The following is a 24,237-nucleotide window of genomic DNA, read 5'->3' as shown; positions in this document are numbered from 1 at the left end:
GTGCTTTTAACTTATAAGAACACTGTGAATAAAGATGGAACTTGACGAAATAAATGTCTCAATGAAGAAATGCTTTCATGAATCAGATTATCATACAAAAAATTCCAATGGGAAGGGAAAGGTAGGGAGGAAGTCTGTTAACACTTGTCCATTTTGAAACCTTAGGCCAAGGAACTATTGAAGAGTGGAAATAAATGAAAGAGAATTAGGTGATATTCAATGGTATTAGGTTTGAGGTGGAGGACATCCAACAATGACTCTGGAATTTGAAAGTAGAGATTTTGCATTTGAAAACGATGGAAGAAATGAACAGGAATATTAAATACCATCTAAAAAAGTAAACAAACATTTCATTAGATTTGTGATGACCTATCAATATGTAAATTAGGTCAAAAGTTTCTTGCTCTATAACCAGGCCAGATTTTGTCTGGGGTTTATCCAAAGGGGGAACTGTTACTAATGCGTCACTATCAATAGCTATAGATTTTCTTAGGCTAATTAATGAAAATTATTTTTCATCATCGACATTTGCAAATTCTGCATTCCCTCTTGACAGTTCACTTTTCTATTAGTAGAAAAAAACAATTGGCTCAATGCAGGCATATTAGGTAGATCGAAGTCATCCCTTACTTCACTCTTATCCAGCTCCCAATACCAAATGAATAACCAATGAGCTCAGTCAGAGCACTGCGGAATGTTCATTTAAAACTCAAATAAAAACGTTTAACATTCCTGAGAGTAAAATAAGGATTAATGAAAAACTAATGCAAATCAACATTATTACTCCATTGATAATTCTTAATTTATTCACAATATTTTGGCATTCTACACTTATTTCTGTAAAGGCCTCAAATTCAAATTTATTGAATTTTCTGTACTCAATCATCAAGGCTTTGTGCAAGGTGCTTCATAAATACAAAGATTTTTTTAAACAGCATTTAACTTCCCTGTTAATGACTTGCTAACCTAAATTGTTAACTTTATGCATCCATTGATTGTTGTTTCTTGGCCTCGTAGATAATTAAAAAAATAGTCCATATGCTAAACAGGCCATCAATATTTTAATAAGTTTCATACCAAATAAATAGATTCCATCATAAATTTTAACAAGCAATTGATAACGCAATTCAAATTTGTTGTGAGTCAATAAGTAGTGAAATGAGGTGTATTCAATCTTAATAAGTCGGTACACACACATACTTGTTACTACTACCTACTAACTGATAACATACCTTTCAAATCAACTTCGATCAATACACCAACCAAGATGCCACTGCAGACTCGTTATTTTCTTTCAGTCTTGTCTCCTGCCTACAATGTGGCATTGATTGTTCCCACCTTCCAAATTGTGCTTAAGGAGAAGAAAATGTATCCAGTGCTGCCTGAGCAAACAAACACTAATTGATTTTGGAAAATATTTCAATGTCTTCAAATATAAAAGCAAAACATTGTCATTCCAAAACTTGAACCATGATGCTAAGGATAAAATTAAAACAATTAGCATCTTTTTAAAAGACTTGTCAAATGTATAATAAGATACATTGAAATTGAAATGATTAAATTTTTAACCATGCTAAAAACAAAATAATGTTCACTGCTCGCATTTAAGCAGCGCCCAGATTCAAAACATAATATATATATATATATATATATATATATATATATATATATATATATATATATATATATATATATATAACATATTACAAAGATGACCCCACAATTTATTTGGGAATTCGAGTGGGTTGTTGGTACATTTTTGATAACTTACAGTGTATGTTACAGAAAATGATTTGTACAACACTTTAGACAAAAAGCAAGCCCAAAGACAGTAGCAACAATGTATTCATCTTTCACAGCAATGCATAATTCCATTAGCACTACTGAGTAATAAATGAATCATGTAGCAGCCTTCATATTAAATAACTCTTTGGCAAGAAAATAAGGAATTAATAAATCAACAGTGAAAATTAAGGTAACCTTATGGTGATGCACCTCAAGATTAGGATAAATAGTAGCTCAATACTATGCACTGGCACATACAGGAATAATGAGGACCTTCCTTTTGTTAATACTGTACAAAAATTAATATGTGGTCCTGAGTTCAACAAATGGTCAAAATTATTAGCACAGCATTATGACCACCAATACAGATGGCCATTTTAGTCTTCTAGGAAAGAATTTAACATTCTTTCAAATTAGAATGTAGGTTTTGAAAGTGATTTTATTGATGTTCATTTCACTGACTTCTCATCACAGGAGCACTTCCGAGGACTTTTATAGAAGTGTTTAAACAACTTTGTCATATGTCTTTTAAATTAGATGCAATACACAAGGAACGTGAAAACTAATTCACCAGTTGAAATTGGAAAGAGGTAAAAATAAAGATTGTTACAATACACCATCTTTCCTGTGTCATTAATATCAACATGACAGTTCTGTGTGCTAAATCACAGTATGCCTCTTCCTCCTAACAAAGGTTTCTCCTCATTGTTTGTAATTGGAGAAGGAAAAGAGAGATTTGAACCATTCTAAAATGGGTCATTTGTTTATGTAAGTTAAGGCCCTGAGCTGGTTATCAGAGATGAGCAATATTTAATTGACTGCAGTCATTTGGGAAAGGAAAAGACCTCTTTAAGGGCTCAATCTCCTCATGTTCCCTCAGTCACTTGTACACTGCACCAGGCCCAAAACCCTGCAACACCAAGTCTCCATTTGATAGGAGTACACCGATGCTAATGAAATTTCCCTTTCATTTGCATATTCCCCATCCAAAGTCTCAGTTAGGACGGGCAGGTATGTTGGGCCTGTCAGGAATTCTGGGAGGTATTGTGGGAACAGGTCGCCTAGAAACAAAAAAGCAAAGAAAAATAAAGAATAAAATCATAATTGTCTAATTATGAAGTAAAAATAATGCCAATCACGCAGGAAAAAATCAATGCATAAGAACATAAACAGGCCATATTAGGAAATAAAATGCAGCCAGGGATAAAGGACCACCTATAAAGGGTATAACTTCAAGCAAGCAAAAAGATGGGTGTTTCAATAATAAGATAAACTGTTGGCAAGACATTTATTCATTTGAAATATATACTTTTCAACAGCTTTTCAGTGTATTTTTTCAACAATTCTATACATACCAATGTACATTTCCAACAAAATTGTGCAACTGATATATATATATATATATATTTAATCAAAAAAGGAACAACATTTTTGGTTTGTTGTAACCTTTAATGCCATATCTACACATGAATATAAATACATATGAAATGTTCATCATTTGAGCTTATGTGCTTCATTTGGCTGCTAGTTGAGTTGAAAGCCAATGAAATCAAGTGACAAACATGCAGTAATCTCAAAAATATTGCCCCTTAATTGAAATGTTTTCTTACAATACCCTTCATTTAAACTTCATTATTTGTCCCCGCTTATCACACATTATACATAAAATAAATATGCTAAAAAGGTAACAAATGCCAACAGCTTAAAGAAAGAGTGACAGGATTTTGAGATCAAACAATGATATGCTAGAAGCAATATATTTGAATCAGCAACCCTATGAAACAATACAAACAAAAATTATAGGAATGTCTTTGGTACATGGAATCAATAACAAAATGTATAGTCAATAGAGAGATTATAATACATTATATTATGCAAAATATACATGCCTGTTTTCTTGCTTTAGTTTGTTTTTAAATGGTAACTAAAATATTAAAATCATTATATAATGAGATTTCTACAAAGTTTCATAAAGTACTCGATGAATGAACACTCAGGAATTAATACATTAGTCTTCGCAGTTTTAACATGAGCACTACTCCACCTATATGTTTATATGTACTTATACACTTTATGTCAATATTTACATTAATCAGTGTGTGCTAACAGTTACTACTTTACAGACATGTGAATGCAAGGAGATTTATGTACATCCTTCAGTTCTACATTGCTTCAATGATTTTAATTGACTTCATATATACCTATTTATATACACACCTATTACAGCGGTTCACTATGAAACCAATACCTTAGGCAAGAGCATTCTTAGAGTGCTCATTCTACGATGTATGAGTGGCAATAACATATTGGCAATCTGTAAGAGCCTTGCTATAATTACTTTTCACATTTCCGGATAAATTGAAATCTCACAATCATCATACTACTAGCCAGGGTTTCTGCCATATTACTTTCAAGTCTCAAACCACAACATTGAAGAACAATTGCATATACCAGCATAAGGCTTTGTTATGTAACTGTCAACCCTTATTTATGAAAAGGCCAACAATCCAGACAAGAATATAAACATTCGTTGAAACCTAACCCTATAGGAAATTAGAAAAATTAGTACAACTCTGCCAACTATCCATTACAAAGCACATACCAAAACTAAAAGACATGGACAGGAATCTGTACAAGAATCATTCAATGGCCTTGTTATGATTCAGTTGGTCACATTAAGAGGAATCTCTATACACCCATTTACAAGATATTAACATGTAAACACCTAAATATACTATTTTTTTTTAAAGATTCAGATACATACAGAGTTAACAGCATGTATCAAATGTGATTAAATCCAGAGAGACTAAGCCACATATGGAATGAGATCCAGGAATGAGACAATCATCAATTGGAGCAAAAGAGTATTAATCTCCAATATTTACCTTAAATGCACAGTAAATATACCCCAGTATATCGAGTACTCTTTAGTATTCATGAGTTTTTCTGATCAAAGGACCGAGTCCGAAAAATACCTACACAATTAAATAACAACTTTTAATGAGCCTTGCATTACTGACTATAGAAGTATGACAATCTATAGGCTCCATATACACTGTCTTAAGTTTATCATCTTTGTCCATTGTCCCATGCTACCACCATGGACAATAAGCTTCAAAGACCAAGGAAACAAGGAGTGCAACAATGGTGGGATCTTTTATTTGCCCAACAAACATATATGGTATGGTGCAAACACACGACACGCACTCACACAATGATGCTTCCAAAATAAGGCTATAGCCACAGCAGACACTGACGACCAGAACTCTCCCTTAGGAGAATCCTCTAAAAGCCAAAATTGTGACAGCAAATCATTGCAAGAAACAACAACAGCAACAACCTCCAATCCTCACCCAATACCACCCTTAACAGCTGATGAAAGTCATAATCAAAACATTGCTTAAGACTTTCAAAATTTTTATTGGGCCAAAGTTCCTATACCTGAGGAATGTTTTATTGAAGATGAACAAATATTTATTACAAAACCAAAGTCCATGGCCTTCAAGTGGAAGGGGTACAAGTAGAGCACACTATTGCTTAGCTCAGTCAAAATGTTGATATGGCACCACATTGAATATTTTACTTTTTGCCTCGGAATGAATCCATGAGCTCGTTCACAGCGGCCTGTGTCACTGCCTGTCCAACAGCCTGCTGGACCCTCTGTGGGATGGCCGGCATCCCCATACCACCAATGCCGCCAGAGCCCCCACGGGTGCTTCACAAACGGGGCAAAGAGAGTGTTATGGCAAAGTGACCAATTAAATTAAGAAGTCCATAGACAAACAAATACCTCATGCTATGAGATACTCTAATTATGTTGCCATGAAAGTTGAAGCATTTTCATAAAGTTAGCATATGACCAAAAGTCATTTGGTTCTAAAGTAACTGAATTCAGTGTTGGCCAACACATATTAAGCAATGATATTTTGAACTTGGAAATATGATTGTTTGATGCCCAGGAGGGAAATTTTCCTAAAATCAATCCTTCTAACATTTAGTGAATACTCCTTCAATGATGGGTTGATTAACCTGCATTAACTTGCCCAATTATAATTTCAAATAAGATGCAATTATAGACTTAAAAGATGGCAATATTGTATTAACAATTACCATTCAAATAGTTACAAAATAAGGAGCACATGTGGGGAGAATACTTTTTATATACATCACTTTTGGGTCATATTCTTCACTGATGTTTGAAAAGGAAGCATGATAGCTTTGTATGAATTGTGAAATTGGGTCAACATTTATGAAAAACTAATGCAATTGCACCCAATACAGATTGTATTACATTTGCTGAGCTAAATCAACAGATAAATATTAATTATTAATTTGAAATCACACCCCACAGGGTGCATAATTGATTGGAAAACACCTTATCAATGGATGAAATGTGGACCTCAAGTTGCAATTACAATACATTGAATTGGGAATGGAAATAGCAAAGAAATTGAAATCCAAGTTTCCATGAATGAACTTTGAAAGTAGTATAAATTGATTATCAGGAGTATCAAAATAATTTTTGTCTAAGACTAATGGGCAGACATTACTACTGAAAACTTTTATTTTTACCCTACAATTCAATTATCAAGAAGAAACAATGATGAATTTTTGGTTAATCTTCCTATATGCGTGTCCTGAATATTAATTAGTATTTCACTTCTCTACAATCTGAACATTGGGAACTGGAAAAAGCCCAACGCATTTTCAAATGTTCAATGCAGGAGATACGTAATAAAATATATGTGAATGTATTTTAATAGCGATGAATAATGAAATATAAAAATAAAAATTGGTGGATGTGGGGGTGTTCATTGGTTGCAGTGAATGCATGATGATAATATGCAATAATTCAGATTCATTTTAATCAATTTGATGAACATGCCAGGCAAATTCCTGGTAACAATAGACTTGTGACCAGTTATGAAAGCTGTGCAAAGGTATGAGATAAATTATGAATGAAAATAATGCAGACATACTCTTGTTCAAATACTAAGAAAGATATATTCCAGAAATGCCATTAGCTGAACTCTTTAACTTCCATTTCCCATAAGAATCATTCTGCTACCACTTAGGCTGAACAACTGGTTCTGGCGCGCTCTCAATTTTTTGGCAGTACTTGGTCTCACAATGGAAAATAACTCAAACGAATAAATAAATAAAGATATTTTATATATATATATATATATATATATATATATATATATATATATATATATATATATATACACATATATATATATATATACACACACATATATATGTATACATATATACACATATATTGTATGCATATATATGTATACACACACATATATACTATGAAGGTCCAAGAGATTACAAAAAATATAAATAGATTGTAAAATTCATGCCAATTTGGAACACATGTTTAACAGAGGAGGAGCAAGTAACCTCAGTGAATTTCAATAAAAAAATGAGGTTTGCCAGTATGATTTCTGACATAAGATTGCATGTAATTTCATTTCATAAATTCATAATTTCAACATACTTTCGCAGTCCTCAAAGGATACAGAAAGATCTTTGGTAGGTGATAAAATATCGACTTTCTAAGGCCAAAGATACTGGTAATCCATTCCTCAGAGCAACTTTTTAATAATGTCAAGGTCATATCATATACGGTGGTTAATATATCCATAATTTAGGGCATGCTTCAAATATTGTTAACAGCCATACATTTTTAAGATTTTGTCTTATCATTCAAGATGAAGATTCTTTCACAAAATTCATCATTCAGAAACAATTTTTCACACTATCAATAGCACATCTGTGTGTGTGTGGGTAAAAATATTCTTTTTCAAAACCCTTTTTTTTCACTCTCTCAGGCATGAGCTCAGATTAAATGCAGCATTTTCTCATGAAATGTCCTTCACTTACTAGTTTTATGTAAGGCCACTATTTAAGTGTTAATCCTACTTCCCTTGAGCTTTTGGAAAGCAGCATTCGTAAGGCACCCAGCACTTTAAGAGGGGCCAAAAAAAAAAAAATTTCAAAGAATATACACGAGAACCTATCATGATTTTAAAAACCATTATAAATTAAACATAACTCATCACAGCAACCACAAACTTCAAATTACATTATATTAGAGAAATGTGGAAAATTTAAGATTTAATCTTATAAATGTTAACTCTCAAGTCTACTCCCATACATATAAATACCACTGTTCCCCCATAAAGTGTAATGGAAGACATACAAGGGTTCATTATTTGCTATGCTTGTCAAAGTCAGACCAGCTTAACAAATCTAGGGTAATCTTAAAAATAAATCATCATCCAGTACATTAAATATAGATGCTGAACCGTAAGCCTCTAAAGTTATATAAAATCATTATTTTTCCCAGACCACAATTTTCCCACCAGAGGAAAAAAATGCTAATCATATTATTTCTTCAAATTGTTAACATACAAACAGCCTAATATACTATGGTGGCAGTGGGTGAGATTTGTTGGTATATCACTAAATAGAAATAAAAAGGTGCACCTTGGTGAGTCAGAGGAAGCATTAATCACAAAACAACAAGCTTTAGGTAGCTGCAAATTCTTAGACATCACTTTTTCAGGAATCTGAGCATAACACATCTGAACAAAGAATGCCCAATCACATTACATCACGTTTCAATCAGGTACTTGTGGACCACTTTTGCCAAGCATATCTCAGCAGTGTCTAAAGTATAAGAAATATGCAACCAACAACATGTATATCAAGTCCACATAGAAGAAGAAACGTGCTTAACTACAAATATTTTCAAAAGATGCTTAAACTCCTGTCAGTGCAGACATAAATGAAACATACAGTGAAATCTGAGACATCTTCAAGACCTCATTGGGGCTCAAATTGATTAAAATGTGGACATTTAAAAAAAAAGTTACAATGAGAGATGCTGCACTGTTTTCGTGAATTTTGAAACTTATGGCTTCTTTCATCATTATGTAATTAAGGATAGTATTTCGTTGTTTAGGAGATTCATGACTTTATATTTTTCATTGATTTATTAATTGCTTTACTCATAATGGGTTTTCCACCTTATAGGGTAGGTATCAAATATATGATGACCATTTACAATTGTCATTCCATGTGTATATCAATTATAGTTATGAACTGCCTCATGTCAACATAAATGACTATGCATTTCATCAAAATATTAGTAACAATCACTAGGAGTGAAACGGGAACTGTATTCATAAATGGCAACTTAGTTATGGAAACATATCTCACATAATTGTGTATCTTTTAGAAATAACTCAAATTACAGGTAAATATGCTACAAAATGACAATAAATCAGTTTTAGGTTGATCGACCATTCTTATTAAATGCCTGACTTTAATCTGCTTGGTAAAATGAACATCAGATAAAAATTAAGAATCACAAGTTTAATATCACCAAAACATTTTGGTCCCCACACAAACTTTTTTTTTAAAAGGATTTCACTGTATGTTAGAATCTAGGGTGCAGAACAAATGCTAAGTTTCCACATCCTAAGCTACATTATAAACACCCATTATGAAATATGAGTTCAAAATAAATAAAAAACTCACTTAAGTATTAAACACACAATAAACATCAGCCCAACGGCTGACTATGATTCCCAATGAATTCCACTAAATTATTTCTTTGATTATAAAACAATTCATGTACAATCAGATCCATCAAAATAAAAATTCATGACAGGTCATTTATGCACTTAACTTTAGAATATAAATTTGCCAAAAGAACTGACAAATGGGGTATTTTATATTCAATCACATCCCATCTTGAAACAAGAAATATCTTTTATGGATCACTTCTCCATATGCTACTCACAGAGCTTGGGTTTTATAAAAATCTTCAATTGGACCATTCATACATGTTATTCCTACATGTATGAACAAAGAGTTTGAAAAGCTCAGTATATAGCTCTGAATAAAAGAAAAAAAAAATTAGGACAGCATTCTTGTTAAACCTGCCAAAGTACACAGACTTGTTTTGTGCATTCATATAAGTCACCATGAAAAATCAAACTGGCATTCCAACAAAATTCAATGTCTCGCTCCTCAACTTCAAAATGCATAATGTAGGCAAGTAGATGTTGAGACTTCCACACTACACAGGACTTGCCCAGTTGTTACAAAATAAAGCAAGGAAAAGACGGAATGAGATTGACAGAGAGAGAGAGAGAGGTTAGGGTGTAACAAAAGGAAGGATGATGGAATGAAGAGTAACTCAAAAGACAACTTGGGCAAGCTGCCTACTGCCTGCCTGAGCGCCTGTAAAAGATAAGAGACAAACATCCTCTTACACAAGAACCAATAGTATTATGAAAAGGAGATTAAAATCCTAGGTGGATTAATTCAAATATAGAATCAGAATTAGGGCTATATTTACAGGAACATTCTTCCAAAATGGATTAATAAAAATGAAATTTTTATTCTCTTTTTTTTCCATAAGTTTGCTCATTTCACAATGGATTAAATTATAATGAATTCTTTACTCAAGCTTAAACATGAGTGTGCTATCACATTGGATAAAATTTCTATTAAGACAAGGAATGAGACCCTACTGAGATCACTGGATTGCTACTAAACTTTGTGCATACAATGAAAGATAACAATAAAATTTGAGACCCATATTTTTTTGAAAAATGCTCATTTGGAGACAAAGATTTCACAGTATTTTTATTTGAAAATTAAAGAAAAAGCTAACTGGCAGAAGTATCTCCACTAACAAGACTGCATCTCCCAAAAGTAATATTGCGCCAGGGGTACAGTGCCCTCAATCATACTCTACAACGAGGATTCAATCCTCACTATATTCTCACCAAAAATCAGACTTTTCACTTTTTGGCCCAATTAATTTTGTTTAATGGTTTCCCAATCCTAGTTTTCATACATATTTTTTGAGTAATTTAAAATAATTTTTATCAACTCTCATTTCAATAGTGCTTTTCTGCCTATAATTATCCTTCAAGCAAAACATAAATCCTCTTCTACTGTAGTCATATTATTGATTTGACAGTTTAAGAGAATTTTTTATGTCCTGCTACCTACTTGATTGTATCTTGAAACATAGTTTTGCACTGGAGTGACTTCTTCCTTTGTATTCCAGAAAGGATTCAAAGAAAAAGTCTAGGGAACTATTAATTTCTGTCTCTCCAAATCGTGACCATTACTTTACACAAGGATGGGAAGTAATTATTTGTCTGCATAGTGGAAATGAAAAAGGTGCCTTTGGGCCATGTGAAACCTCAGCTGAAATGTGCACAGTTAGCACCCTGACAGTAACGGGATGTTTTGGGTTTCTGATGGGAAAGTTTTATTGGTCACCATCCACTGGAGCATTAGGAAGAAGGAACTCCCCTATGATAATGTAAAATGTTATGCCTCAATTACAGACACAATCAGTTAGTAAATGTACAAAAAGTGCCCATTCAGCATAATTTTGATAATGTAACTCATTAGTGGAAGGAGATCGAAATGTTGAGTGAAAAATATATTCAAAGGAATATTGAGTAAAAATAAATATAAGTTCACTTGTAAAAAGAAAACGTAAACCAATCATAAACATATTTATTCTAATTTAACCCTTGAAGAAAAAATATATCCTCTACATTATGCCAGGGAGAGAGCGCTCATGTTGCTCTGAGATAGCTCTATTTTACTTAGTATAAAAAAGTCACAAGCTGTGAGGTCATGTATGCTCTTGAGGGTTATGAACAAGCAATATTGCCACTTAAATATGCTGATAAATTTAAAATATACGACCTTCTAGAGCATTAATTTGGATAAAATGCTCCCTAGCCAATACCCTAGATTTCTGACCTAGTATATGTGCCGATAAGATAAGCTGCATTTCGATTTATGTTTCAAGGGTGTTAGGTTTTAAAGCACTCTTCAAAATTTCATCTCTCTCTTAATCCAAGGTCAAAAAATTAGTTTTTCTAAAAAATATTAGTTTTCATTCATCATAAGAAGTTTTGATTGAGATCTGCTGAATGCATTAGGGAGCTATCCTTAGTGATTATGAGGAGAATACTAATATCAACAATGTCCTTATAATCTGCCTCTTAACTAATTTCCTTTGCTTTAATAGGCAAATCCAGACCCTTTCTCACCACTGACCATTCCTTCATGAGTTCATATAATTTTCAAGAAAGCTTTTTAATTTCTGAGATAGTGGGATTTCTTTAGAGGCCTCGAAATTATGCAGAACAAGTACAACTGTTGTTCTGGTCAGGGTAAATTAATGAACATATACCTTTCTCTGATTTTAGGGAATTTGGCAATTAACCAATGATTCAGACAATATTATCCACGTCATTCATTAAAATCATGAAAAAGCATTACATTGACTTAAGACATTAAAACTAAATCTAAATAGGTACTGGAAATATGGTCTAAAATACAATGTCAAATAAACTAATGGTGTCCCAGATATGTGATCCAAAACAAGAGCTCTATCTAATACAATTCTTTGTGGACTTTGAAAATAAAACTCAGCTCATTTTTGGAGAAGTGATAATTAATTAAGGTATTTTAATTCAACCATGAATGAATATTCATTTCAAAAAGGTTGCAATTGGTCAAAATTAATAGTTAAGTAATATTTGTACAAAAAAATTATTATAAAAGGAAAGATTAATACTTTTGATGACCAGGTGATTACCAACTCAAGAGAGTTCTATCTAAATTTCCTTGAACTTTCTCCTGTGAAGTTTTAATAGTGAGTCTATTTTCAAATGGAATGAACTTCCAAAATAATATCCTCGCAGAAAACTTCTTAAATTTTATATAAACGTTTTATTGAATGTTTAGGTGATTTTTTTATTATTCATTATAAACATGTAAGCGTGAGATGCATTCCAAAAGCTAAAGGACTTCTTGAAAAAAGCAACAATTTATCAATTATTTATCCCCCTCCAAGTTATTTGCTTCTGAAGCTATTCATTGATCAAACTGATTCCACTTTGGGCAATTCCCACCCTGGAGATATTTTTTCTTCGACCTTGTAAAGAACTTATTGCAATTTATCCTGGCTTAATCCATTTCCTGAAATATGTATCCATTCAGTACTTGTATGAATAAAATAAACAGAAAGAATGGTGGGTATGGTCTTATGAATACAGGTCTGTGAAAACATAGCCATTTTGCTACTGGCTACGAGCTAATAACTCATTAAGGTTGCGAGGGCAGGGGTGCACTGCATGCAGCAGCAGCTAGCTTTGCGGAAGGAATTTTATAAACTGAACCATGAAAGAGTCATGTGATCAAGGTGAAATTCTGAGTTCTATGAAGAACATGCAAATATATTCATTAATTGCTGAAAAATTAATCAATGAATTGAGGCTTAAATTTGAGTTTCACATAAGAGGCTGGGTAACACAGGATTAAATGCCACAAGTCAATCCGGAGACAGAACACCTGATTCCTAACTTAGACAGGGATGTTATGTTGTCAGGATTGATTTTACACAGCTTAGTCGAGGGTGCAATATGTCCTTTGCTTATGAAATAATAATGATCAATATTTCCAGCAATGAAAAATTGTAGACACAAAAGGAATTTTGGATAGGAGGAACTATCTTGAGAACCTACCAAACACACAATATTCTCTGATAAGGAAGACCTATCAAACAAAATTAACTATCAAACCAATATATTCTCCAGAAAATTCAGGCTATGATAAGAATTTTCAAAGCACAGACTCGCAAGAATAAATTTCACAAGATTTCAATGACAGAAGGTTATCAGAAACTTACAGTCAATACAAAAGTAATTCAATGTAGATCCCATTATGAGGCAATTCTATTAGCAACTTTAATGGCTTTTGCCTGAAATGTTTATTTTTATAATATTTCTTCCAAAGTTGGGCTATTTTTGATCAATTTCTCCATACCAATATGCTGTTTTTCCCACTTTCCATGATATTCCAACAGACGTTTCCTTATAAGAATCACATGTTGCATGCACATATATTCATCACTAACAAATTCTTTAGGCCATAAGGTGTGGTTTTATGGGTTAATAGCCATTCTGTAGTTGGACTGTGGAAATATGCAAGGATATCTGGCATAATGTACAATGCTAGTAACATGGCAATCCTCTGTGCGGAATAATGATAAAATAGTCAACTACAAAAAAACCTGTACACATTAGAATAAATCCACTCATCAGCAAATATATACAGCATATTTATCATAACTGCAACTTTTATCAATAATATAATTAGAGATAGCTGTTTCACAAGCATTTTAGCTCATTTAATACAAAATGATGAATTTGGCTAACCTAACCAATCTTGATATTGAATAATTAAACCAAAGACAGAAGAGTGTAACTAGAACTAAAAAAAGATGAAATACAGCAAATAAAATGCCTAGCAAATGAGTACAAATGTGCAAAAATTTAGAAAAGCAAGACTTTAATACTCAAAGGAAAATGCAAAACTTCAATCATGCATATTTTAAAAACCTTCTGGCATAAAAAAACTCATTCAATAATTATTTAATAGCTAAAAGCTTAAGAACTTTTATCTAAAGTTGAAAACATACTCTACCCCCAGGAATTATTGATACAATCAAGATAAATACAATAATAATATTTCAATCAATTACTAACAATATTTGGATTCACAATTCCATTACTATTCCATCAAATCAAACACCCAGTGCCACAGGACCATTGTGATTTAAATGTGAAAAACAAGAACTAGTACACACTATCACTAGGGTAATGAACGCTTGTATTTGTAATAATGTGAATTTTGAAGGGTAATAGAGAACTGCTGCATTCTTTAAACACAAAAATTAATTTAACAATATAGTACATTTCCTGATGGTTCTTTCCATCTTTTTTACTTTTAATTCAATAGTGATAAATGGAAGTAACCCTGAGATTGAAATACATTTAACAACTTAGTTTCAAGGAGAGTTACCTGTTTACAAACTAATTTATCGATAATAACTCCTTTGTCTCTGAAGATAAACACACAACCAAAACCAAAGAACAAAATCAATGTTAATATTTGAAAAAAAGTAATCAATCACTTCCTTAGGTTATAACAACGCTATTACTGTATTTAGTCATAAGTTAATTAGGGGGTAGTTTCAAAAGTATTTGTCAAATATGTAGTTTCATACCAAGATTCAACAACCTGAAAAACATTTGCATCATAACATATTAAAATAAACTTGATATGATTTATGAAATATTAAAATATTTTAAATCAAAAGCAGTGGAAGACTTTTATTGACCTGAAAATTACAAAAGATTTTGGCAGATAACATAGCGAAGTATAAATAAAGAAATGGACTACTATTTTAAAAATAAACATGATTAATTTCTTTGCACTTCCATTGGAAAAACACAGGCAAAAAACAATATTGAACCATTCATTATCTTTTAACTGATGATGACACTATACTTGATCCCTCAGAGGGACAGCATGTAAAATGCTCCACTCTGTAACAAAATCCAATGCCTGACACTTCAATGTCACATAACCAAACAATGAGGTTGTTCAAGACGAACTCATTAGTATGATGTTAAAGAGACCTAAATATTACTTCATTGTGGTGAATTATCAAGGATGATTAAGGCTAAATAAGTGCATAATTAATATGAAAACATATTTTTCCTCGTGATATTACTGTGCATGATGCAATATGCAGAGATGCAAGGGGAGATATGTAGTAGCCATGCACTGACCAGTAGAAGTAAAAGATTTTTCTGAAGGTAACGGTTCACGAAAAGACATTGGCTACAAGTTTGACCCCGAGAAAAGTGCTCTCCTTTCAATTAGAAAGTGAAAAAATAGTTCTTCCTCCCAAGAAGTATTTGGAACAAGATTTTAATTTGGAACAACCATTTGAACAAGATTCCAATCAGAGTAGGTCATCAAAACATTTAAGCAAGACTGCACGATGTTGAATTATTTTCATACTTTTCCAAATTTATGAATTGACCAGCATACAAGACCATAAGATCAAACACTGACTTTGAGAAAAATGTATAAAAAAGGGTGTAAATCAACAACTGAAGGAATTACTGTTTAACAAATTGCAATCAGCTCATATGCTAACTATTGATCTCTCAATATTTTGGCCATTTGTATTTATGAAACAAACTATTGATAAACAATCAAATCTAGAGAGAGGGGTGGCCAAACAGATGTGGACTAAAGGCGGATTACTAAATAACAGAAAATGGGGGCCTATTAAGCTTAGTGTGTTGCCTAATCACAAGGAAATGATACGTGTATAATCTATATTCAAGGATACTGGGATGAAATTGATGCAAAAGGAATATTATCAGGTTGCAACTAAAATTTTCCCCATTGGGGTAACAATAGGGATCTATTACTTTCTCTTGTGCATAACCCCATATTACCAAGTTAAGTGGAATATTGGAAAAGAAGTGTTCACAATACCTAAAAAAATTACTGGCAAAATCAAGTATTCATTATTATTACCATACTTGTGAATAATAGTAATAATTCAACCAAAGGTTAGTTTTATGGATGAAGCAAGAGATGTTCTAATACTAAGCCCAATGATATGTTGAATTCACTTATTTATTTATTTATCGACTTAATTGGGCGAGGTTGAGACTAATAGTCCCTTCTTCCACCTAACCCTACATTACAGACATTATATTGAAGACAATCACATACAACCAAGCCCTAGATGGAGGGAAATCCACCTAGGCGGGAATCGAGCCCGCGACCTTTGGGATGGTAGGCGAGGACGTTACCCTGCCGCCACCGAGACCGGCCTACACTTATCAGTGTAGGGGGACCATTTTCTTCCATAAAGCTACCTGTGGTTTTGAAGACCTGATATCCCAAGTTTAACTGAGGTTAGAATACAAATGATATTGTTATTAACACTAATTAGCAAATTCCAATGACCTTCAGGATGCATAGTTTAGCTACTACAACTGAGTATTTCATATGATAGTATATACAGGGTGCAGCAACACCCCTTTTTTACTAAGCAAAACCACTTTGAAAAATGAAGTTATGTTGCAGCACCCTATGTATAAGAAAGGAATCTCTAAGGCTTTCCACCAAAAAATGCAACCAGAAGAACCAAATTCCCAGCATAAGTTTTTTTCTTACATTTTTTTATGGAACAATGTTTTGACTCTTGAAGTAAATCCATGGGCAATGCCGAGTTATGTAGAACTTGACTGACATAATTTTACACAGGCATTCACAAAATTCAAAAGTGACACTGATTTACTTGTGGTCAAACTAAGACAACCAAAATGAATATTTATGGCCAAGGAGAAATGAAAGCGAGGCATGAATTTTATTGCAATATCCCTAATCTGTCCAGGAGTAATCCACTTCAGGTCGAATAGTTGATAATAGATTTCGGCCATCCTTATACAGGCAGCTTGGTGGCGACCATGTAGTCTGATTAGATGGTTCGTGGAATATTAGTTTCCGTTTGTTTGAGAGCTAGTATCTATCATCCCCATTGAAATGAGCAGATTGTTTTGCAATTTTGATGGCCTCATGAATAAGCCTGGAGTAGCATGACTAATATAGATCATTTCAGCTTCCCCTGAGTTTTATCTTGTTAGCTGCTCTGATCAGGTATGTTCCACAATGGCTATGAGGTGGATATGCTTGTTTTTCAGATCTCTGTGGTATTCCTGGCGGTGGCACTCAATTGCTCTTTCTATTGATCATATTTAGGACTTCCCTAAGCTGTAAAGTTATTTGATAGACTCCTAATGTGCAGGATTCAGTCACTCCATTTTGGTAGGATGTTGCTCACTTTCTTAAAACAGTTCAAGCATGTGATGATGTTAAGCTTTTTAAGTATTCAGAGAACTTTCTCTGTAATGCTGGCCCCATATGGTATATGCTATCAGTTTAGGTCTTTCTTCCTGCACAGAGGTCCTTTCTCAAACCATATTCCAGGTTTTCTTTCAGGAGCTACTTTTTAAGACCAATTCCTTGTCACATCCATATCTTCGGTAAGCCAGAAATCAAGTATCATTTCCACAAAGGGAGTAATTCACTGTTTGAGGAGGAATATACTTTGTGAAATAACGCATTGATAATATATACCTTCTATGTTGGGTGAATTGCCAAGGTATTAGTCCGTGTATCTTCATTTGGAAGACTGCATGACTCAGCTTCCAACTCTTGATCACCAATACATATACCGCGGAAAGTTGGCCATTCTATTCCATCTCCATTGAGAACTGGATGGACTGGCAATGGCAGATTAGGAATTTTTGTAGCTCTTTGATTCAATGGCATCAGATGAAAAAAGGTGTACCCACAGAGTTTGAAATTATGACAATAGTTGGAAATTTAATGTATATTTAATAAAAATCCTGATTACAGTAGAGAGATAACCATGTTTGAAGTTTGGAAGTTCTAAAATGGAGTTTTTTTCAGCACTGAAATGATTCTGAATTGCATCATGATATATTTGGCAATTTTTATTGTTAGCACCCAGGTAATATATACACAACTATAAATGATGGTTGATTATGGCTTTTAATATGATATCATCATGAACCTTGCAGGTTCATGCAGGTTAATATTTCCTTAGAGATTGGCCGCCTAAAAACATTGATACCACAGAATTTGAAGTGCTTTTCATTCATCAGAATTTATACCGTACCAATTGGATAATATAGAAGATTATCACCAGGCACATAGTGTTTGTTAAAATATGTTAATCTTTGTTAAAATGTGGTTAACTGATTTGACATCAGTACTGCATTAGAGGTGGATTTTGTAGTTTGAAAGATACTCAGTTCACCCAAAGCAACCATGGAAGTAACATGCAATGACCATAATGGATTGAATTTTTTTTATATTTGTGGTGTTATGTAGGCACTTATTTCTCTCACTTACACCGAAAGGTTGGGCCAATTTGAATAATCAGTTAATTTTTGACAGCTGTTTTGCTTGGACGTATTTTGGCTTGTCTTTGATTAATGCCTGTTCCAAACAATGGTTCAAAGATTCTGTACCAAATTTTGTGTGAAAAACAAAATTAAGTGTCCGGACGCATTCCGAATGTTGACTGTGGCATAAAGAGAATTTACCTTACACCGAAGCAACGTTTATCGGTGGTACAAAATGTTCTCAGAGGGCCGAACGATGATGAGCTTGCCAGATGCCCGAGCACATCAACAACAGATGAAAACATTGATGAAGTGAAGATAATAGTATTGGCCAATCGTCGAATCACCATTAGAGAAGTTACCGAGGACTTAGACATTTTGATTGGCTTGTGCCATTCGATTTTTACCAATGATTTGGGCATGACACAGGTCGCCGTAAAATTCGTACCAAAATTGCTCAATTTCAACCAAAAACAGCAACGTATTAATATTGCTAATGAGGTAATGGACTCTGTCCATGACGACCCAAATTTGCTCCAGGGGGTCATAACTGGTGACGCATCATGTGGTTATGGTTATGACATGGAAAGTAAAGCTCAATCATCCCAATGGAAGCTGCAGCATGAGCCAAGACCGAAAAAAGCATGCCAATTTCAGTCGAATGTGAAAGTTTTGCTTACAGTTTTCTTCGATAGCAGAGGTGTGGTGCATCATGAGTTCTTGCCACAGGGTAGAACGAAAAATAAGGAATATTACCTGCAGTATATACGCAGTTAGCGCGGAGCAATCTGCCACAAACACTCGGATTTGCGGAAGAACAGAAATTGGCTTTTGCACCATGACAATGCCCCTGCTCTCACATTGTTACTTTTTGGCCAAAAACAACTAACTAATGATGCCTCAACCACCGTATTCCCCAGATCTGGCCCCCAGTGACTTTTTTCTTGTTCCCGAAACTGAAGAGGCCCATGAAAAGACGACGCTACGCTACGATTGACGAGATAAAGACTACATCACAGGAGGAGCTGAACAAGATCACAAAAAATGACTTTTTGAAGTGCTTCGAGAATTGAAAAAAACATTGGCACAAGTGTATATTATCTAATGAGGAGTACTTTGAAGGGGACAAAATAGATATTCATGAATAAATATATAATTTTTGAAAAAACATAAAAGTCACGATACTTTTTGAACAGACCTTGTATACTATATAGTTAAAAAAATAAATTTTTATTGAAGAATTCTGGTACTTCGTTCACATTCTGAGAGGCATATAATGATAATTACTCAGGTATTGTGGCATGACCAACAATATTTACAAGATTTTACCATGTAGATAATTTCTAATGATCATGAAAAAATTACATTTTATAGACAAATAACCTAATATTTTAATCCTACTAAGACTTGTTTTGCCCATGTACTGCAAGATCTAGATATCCCTTCAAGTAAAAAATTTATTGATTTTTCATGCATTTATCATACTACTCTTCTATTTATTGTCATCTTCAAAATCAATTTAAGGAAAGTTTGTAATTAAGCTGCTCTATGAGAACATGTTAAGGAGATTTAAGACTAAACTAAATCTCTGAATATAAAAATGATTTTTATGGGTTTTTAAGGAACATGAGAAGAATGATCAGTAACTATTACCAAGAAGAGTTATGTATTCATGTTATTGTGAGTGATTAGTCTTCGTATCCTTATAATATCAGTTTTGATCAAGAGAGTTGGATTCTCGTTGTGTTGACAATTTTGGCAACTTCATTAATGCGTATAAGAGAGATGGCAATTTGATACTAGAAAAAAGCCAATGAAAATAACAGCAGTGAGCGGAATGTGATGTGGAAATAAGCCAAAGGGCAACAGCCTCTGTCAGTGAGATTCAAAATCAGCGCTCACTTGAGGAATACCAATAAGGAGTGTGGGTCACAAGACAGACACCAGAGGGGCAATGAGGCATGGTACTCAAAGTGGTCCGTGGGGATGACAAGTGCATGATAGACATATGTTGGAGCCCTATAATTTTGGCATATAATATATAGGTGAGCGATTCCAATAACAATTGGAACATTGAAATGTCCATTCCCTTATTGTTGCAACAGATCTTGCAAACATCAGCTAAAACAGTTTTTAAGTATGCTGTACACCTCAGTTAAATCTCAAAATACAATGCTAAATTGATAAGAGATGGAGATCATTGTTTGAATAAATTATGATTTTAGATATTGGATTGATTTATTGGTGTATATTTATTTTACTGACTTGATTCATTTCCGTCGGTTTTTATTTCCACAAAGCTGGTTGCCCCAACCTGCACAGAAAGAGGCATGGATGGGGAGAAATTTGACTGGAGAGGGAAAGAAGAGGGGTAGAAGGGAGGTCTTGGGCAGACACTTAACAGTGCAGCCAACGGTAGCGAAGGGATTTGAACAGCTTTGAAGACATCAACCAAGAGCCAACTTAAGTATTACTCTCAGCCAACAGATTTTTGCAATTGCACAATTTTCCACACTACATAAATACTATTCTCTCAATGTTTTAAAAACTGTAAGAAATTAATAATTTGATATCGTGCAATACGTTTATTTATTTTTAAATGTTTACATATGTCAATTAAAAATGTCCTTAGTCACTGTCGTTTTCATCAGTTCCTTCATTAATTATAATTTCATGAAATGCCTCAAACCATTTTATTATAATTCCATGGAAACTGTCCATAACAACTTAATTTTCAATAAATGTTCTTTCCACTTCTTTCTTTCTTGCCCATACGTTTCTCCACTCTTCTGCCCCTATATACATACACTTTTCTTAAACTAGTCTTTTAACTTCTTTTATGTTAAAGGTAACATTATGTATTCCCACCCATTTTTTAGCACCCCCCAAAAAACCTAACTAAACCTTAGGGAGAAAAATCTAAAAACAAAACTAGCTAACTAAAATGTACAACTAAAAATGAAGGTAGAAAAAACGGTGAGGTTGGCAATGGGCACACATTGTCACAGTGAGACCTTGAGAGAGAGAATGAAACTTTGCACTCTTCTGGGAAGGGGTAAGCTCCAGGCCCAAAACTCGTTTCTACGCATGATGGGCCTTTAGCTTTCAACCGAGCTACATGGTCTACTTATTCTTTGCCTTTACTATTAATAAGAGTTACTTTAGCAGTTTAAATATTTTCTTGATGGCTGGCTTCTTAGTTTAGATTTTACTTATAGCATTGATTAGGTTGATTGTTAATACAATATTATGTATCATTGGGTCATATCAGTCTCCTGGAGAGATATTGCCCCCACTCCAGTAATGGATGACTGATGTACACCATGATTGTGTCCCAATTTAAAGGATTAAACCCAAGTAGACTGTGCACAGAAGCACAAAAGATCGCAAAATACATCTAAGTATTTCGGAAAAGCAGGGGTATTATACTTCACTCTTATAAAACTAACCTTTTCAATATCGACTGTATTATAATGATATTACGGAGCACTCTACAAGATATGAGGGTAGTAAGAAAAGTTCTCAGAATCACCAAGAGATTTCAGCGCTAGCACACCAAGTTTCCCACGTAGTGATGGGTAGCCCTTAATGAGTAAACACCTAATGCATAGATCTTTGGGAAGAGATCTGTGGTGATAACTGATAATCATTCAGTATTGGATCTAATTTATGTAGATGCTCTTGATGTTTTTTCAATTGTATGTTTCACAATGAAATGAAAATGCAAGAGCTTAATATTTATTTGGTATGTCTTTACAACACAGTAAACTCTCGATTAGTCATTTTGGGGATTATCCATGCTATTCTCTTCTGACCGCCTCAAATTTTTAATAAAATAACATTTGTCAAGTAATCAAATGTTTATAAATTTTGATACTTTAAAAAAATGCTTGAAAAACCTCAGCTTAAAAAAAAACAAACACAGTAATCAACCCAAAGGTTAGATTGGTAGGTGATTGTAGAGTTCACCCAGTACTAAGCCTGAAGGTTTGTGAAATTCACACATTAGGGTAGGGGGGCCAGTTCCTCTTCCTGTGCCGGTTATGGTTTCTCAGGAAGATTATGCACCCGAAAAATCACATAGCTTGGGTGGAGCTGCAGGTGCCCAGAAAGGCTTGCCTGGGAATCAAACCTGGGCCCTATGGTCAGTAGTCCAGCACTCTACCCCTGGACTACTGTACTTATTAAAAAATGTTTTTCATTTCACCAAATCACAAGTTTTCAAAGTATTTAATTTTTTCATTTTAAACATCTTTGTACTAACCACACTTCTCCATTATCATTTTCCTCAAATTTATTAGCCTCGAGAATTTCATATTATCCTTTAAGGCTATCAAATACGTAGTTTTACTATGCAATAAATAAGCCACTATCTACAATGCATTATTTCAATCAATATCATATGACGAATATGAATCCACATTAGCAATTGTTTTCTTAAAATTAGCCCTTTGTCAGTAATTTGTTTTATCCTGGCTACGTAATTGATGTCTTTCTGAGGAAAATGCACCCTACTATTCACTTTATGATAGTTCTGGTTCCTTGTAAATCTCTAATTCCACCCTTGTAAAATGGGTGAAAAATTGAACAAAAAACCCACTTTCCACCATTAAAAATCTTGAATAAACACACAGAATAAAAAAAAGAGTTTTTGTGCATTTCCGTACATCACTTATATCACCATCATATGTTCTGCCTGTTTCGGTAATCCATGAATTTTAATTATCCATCCATTAGCATGGATAATCGAGAGTTTACAGTATTTTACATTACACGATGGAAAAAGAGAATAATGCCATAAATAATCCACCCAACATAAATAGAACTCCTGAATTAGATCACTATTCATTAGGGTTATCAACCATTCAAACTTCATCAATGAAGTAATGGATATACTTCTCTACTTCCAGTAATTATATATTACAAAAATCCAAGAATTAGCAGAAAGACATTACAAAACTGGTGGCCCACGTGCACACTTTAACATTGCTGTATATGAGTAAGCAGTTTGCATCATATTAAAAAAAAGGAAATTATTATCATGGTAGGAATTAGGCGTCAGTTACTTGCTTCATGAAAAGATTTATGACTCTTCAGTCAGCAGAGGTCAATTAATTAGTCAGCACTATTAATTGCTGCGTGAGAGTACTATGGATGCTACTTACGATGGAATGAGAGGAGGTGGGAGACCTGCACCTCCCTGTGGCCTGCCAGGAGGCATTGGTGGCATGCTTCCACCACCTGGTCTTGATGGTATTGCCGGGGCAGGCCGCCCTGTTGCTTGCGGAGGTATCGGAGGGGCCCGGGCTCCACCACTCATGCCCCCCATACTCCCCATTCCACCCATCCCGCCCATCTGTGGGCCTCCTGAACTGGCTGGTGCCATCCTGCGTGGTCCACCCGGCGAAGGAGGGGAAAGCCTGTAAATGTGCAAAGGCTGTACCGCTTTTTCGAAGAGAGACTCGCTATACCTCATTAGGTCATTACCATGCCTTTGGTGCAGTGCAGTGCAGGTTTTATCCCTAACCAAAAAATTACCCTATTTGAACAAAATAAATTGAATCCAAGGAGGAGAAATTTGAAA

General features: G+C 34.0%; 1 protein-coding gene across 6 annotated transcripts in view; it reads right to left on the bottom strand.

Moving 5' to 3' along the window:
- Positions 1-1,691: 1,691 nt before the first annotated feature.
- The window catches only part of shi (dynamin-1 shibire), a 59,346-nt gene continuing 36,800 nt past the window's right edge, over positions 1,692-24,237 (bottom strand). For 3 of the 6 annotated variants that reach the window (XM_071586251.1, XM_071586250.1, XM_071586253.1), the window contains 2 exons: positions 23,819-24,073; positions 3,637-5,500 (listed from right to left, as the gene is read on the bottom strand). In XM_071586251.1, coding sequence (XP_071442352.1) covers positions 5,365-5,500; positions 23,819-24,073 — 391 coding nt within the window. In that variant the 3' untranslated portion in view covers positions 3,637-5,364. Of the gene's footprint in view, positions 2,847-3,636; positions 5,501-7,058; positions 10,051-23,818; positions 24,074-24,237 lie in introns of those variants that run through there. The other 3 variants (XM_071586255.1, XM_071586254.1, XM_071586256.1) reach the window with 3 other exon arrangements.

The sequence above is a fragment of the Hetaerina americana genome, unplaced genomic scaffold (genome assembly GCF_022747635.1).
Source record: "Hetaerina americana unplaced genomic scaffold, ioHetAmer1.1.p SCAF_1, whole genome shotgun sequence".
NCBI lineage: Eukaryota > Metazoa > Arthropoda > Insecta > Odonata > Calopterygidae > Hetaerina > Hetaerina americana.
The sequence above is the reverse complement of the archived record's forward strand: the minus strand, read 5'-3'. Positions and strand labels throughout refer to the sequence as shown.